The sequence below is a fragment of the Myotis davidii genome, unplaced genomic scaffold, assembly GCF_000327345.1.
Source record: "Myotis davidii unplaced genomic scaffold, ASM32734v1 scaffold1439, whole genome shotgun sequence".
Taxonomy (NCBI): Eukaryota; Metazoa; Chordata; class Mammalia; order Chiroptera; family Vespertilionidae; genus Myotis; species Myotis davidii.
In genome coordinates this window covers 1,445,626-1,447,971 of record NW_006292342.1, presented here as the reverse complement: position 1 = coordinate 1,447,971, position 2,346 = coordinate 1,445,626, and the positions used below count along the sequence as shown (strand labels likewise).

Genomic DNA, 2,346 nt, shown 5'->3' with positions numbered 1-2,346 from the left:
TGCATCTCTCGTATAATTAGTGACTTTGAGCAATGGTTCTCATCATTGATGTTTCTCTCTGTCTCTCTCTGTCTCTCCCTCTCTGAAATCAATAAAAACATATTTTAAAAAAACAAAGGAAGGAGTGAGTGAGGGCTTTCTGCTCCAGGCCCTGGGAGCAGTATAGCACCGTGGCAAAGGAGCCTGCTGTGGACTGACAGCCCTAGAATCCAGTCCCAGCCCTGCCACTGCCCAGCTGGAGACACTGGGCAAACTACTGAGCCTCCGGAGATGGTTTCCCCATCCATAAACTGGGCTAATGGCAGGGCCCCTCACGTGGTTATGACAAGATTCACTGATGCCCTAACCCAGAGCCTGGCTGGAGTAGGTGCTCAGTAAAACTGATCCCAGCGTCCCTGGACTCTAACTCGGAGCTGGCAGTCCATCCTAAGGACAAGGGCACCCCTCTTCCCTCCTCCAGTCAAGTTGCCCCAGCCTGCCTCCCAGCAGCCCTCACCTGTCCCTATAGCACCCACAGCACCACTCCTGCCCCTCTCGTCTCCAGAACCATGTCAACCTTGTGCATCGAAAAGGGAAGACCAAAGTGTGCCCTCACCCAGGCTGTGGCAAGAAGTTCTATTTATCCAACCACCTAAGGCGACACATGATCATCCACTCAGGTAAGGGCCTAGGGCACAGGGGCCTGGGCCTTGGAGCCAGAGCGGGTTCAGGCAGGGTCAGCCTGGGCACAGGACTGCCTTTCTCAGTTTTCCGCCTGTCCCCCACATGGACTAGCTTGAGATGGTGGAAGTAAAGCACTTAACCTGGAGCCCACGGGCACCTTCCTGAGGCTGCACTGCTGGATCCGTCAAGAGAGCAGAGCGAGATTAAAGAGTGAGCTGCACAAGCCACGGTGACACGGACTGTCACAGCTCGTGTGGAGCTAGGCCCATTGGCCGCCTGACTCCTGCAAGCAGATCTCATGCTGGAGCAGTTCCAGGGCTGAACCACCCTGCAGGGGCATCAGGCTAGGGACAGGGTCTCTGTTCCTTCTGCTCCAAACACCTCCTTGACCCAGAGTGTGGGCTGCGACACAGCGGCCAGCGCTGGTGCCTGTGCCCAGCAGGAGGGCGTGGATTTGGATTTTTTGAGACCAGAACTTTGGATTTTTATGTGAAATTGCTCCAAAGTCCAAATATTGGGGTCAGATTCAAACCCATCTGCACCCTGTGCTCCTCAGGAACCGGAGTTCACATTCCATCTCTGCCTGGGGTGTTCCTGGGCAATGGCCATGAGCCTCCCCTTTCTTAGTCCTTCTGGTTATTAGACTTGACATTCAGGCCTGGAGAGGGGGGGGGGTTCATCTGCTCCCTCCCTGGTCTCTCTAGTGCAGCGGAGACGCTCCACAGCCCCCTCCCCAAGGGCGGAGCCCTCAGCCTGTGTTTCCCCCAGGTGTCCGGGAATTCACCTGTGAGACCTGTGGCAAGTCCTTCAAAAGGAAGAACCACCTGGAGGTACACCGGCGCACGCACACCGGCGAGACACCCCTGCAGTGAGTGACAGGCGTCCCAAGAGGGTACTAGGAGGGAGGAGATCCAGGCCTGGACCAGCACCGAGCAGGTCCCACAGGCGAGCTCCACCCTGGGGTTGCCATACCAAATTCCATCTGCACTGCAGTCCCAGATGGCGCCAGCCCTTTCTGGGATGGGCCCTGCCCTCTCTGACTGTGCCCTGACTCCTGGCAGGTGCGAGATCTGCGGCTACCAGTGCCGGCAGCGTGCTTCGCTCAACTGGCACATGAAGAAGCACACAGCAGAGGTGCAGTACAATTTCACGTGCGAGCGCTGCGGGAAGCGTTTCGAGAAGTTGGACAGCATCAAGTTCCACACTCTCAAAAGCCACCCAGACCACAAACCCGCCTGACCCACCCTACCACTGACCATCCCTATTTATTTGTCCACTCTGATGCCACTCCTGGGCCTCCTGGGCCCGGACTACCATGGGGGCCACCCCGCAGGCCGGAAGGTGATGCCCCTGCCCCACCCCAGGGCTGGTCCCCGCCCCCCCACCTTCTCTGGAGCTGGAAATTGGGGCTGCACTGCTGGAACTGTGTCGAGAGCAGAGCGAGATTAAAGAGTGAGAAAGTAGATGCCCTCCCCCTAGACCTGGATGATTTGGGGTTGAGGGGGTCTCTTCTTCAACCTGGTCCCTTCCTGAGCAAGGCCTGGGGTGAGGGCGGGAGGTAGGGGAAGTCATACGGGCAGACCGAGGACCTTTCCCTCTGCCTCGGTTGCCTGGGCAACCCTGAACACTTCCTCCTCACAGGGTCAGGGCTGGGGGTTTGGGGACCCAGGGAAGCCACTTGAC

The 2,346-nt window shown here is 57.9% G+C and overlaps 1 protein-coding gene across 1 annotated transcript in view; it reads left to right on the top strand.

The window, feature by feature from the left end:
- The window catches only part of ZNF653 (zinc finger protein 653), a 19,045-nt gene extending 16,917 nt beyond the window's left edge, over positions 1–2,128 (top strand). The window contains exons 8-10 of the mRNA XM_015565363.1: positions 545–659; positions 1,432–1,531; positions 1,725–2,128. Of these exons, the coding sequence (XP_015420849.1) occupies positions 545–659; positions 1,432–1,531; positions 1,725–1,902 (393 nt within the window). The 3' untranslated portion in view covers positions 1,903–2,128. The remainder of the gene's footprint in view (positions 1–544; positions 660–1,431; positions 1,532–1,724) is intronic.
- Positions 2,129–2,346: the final 218 nt, after the last annotated feature.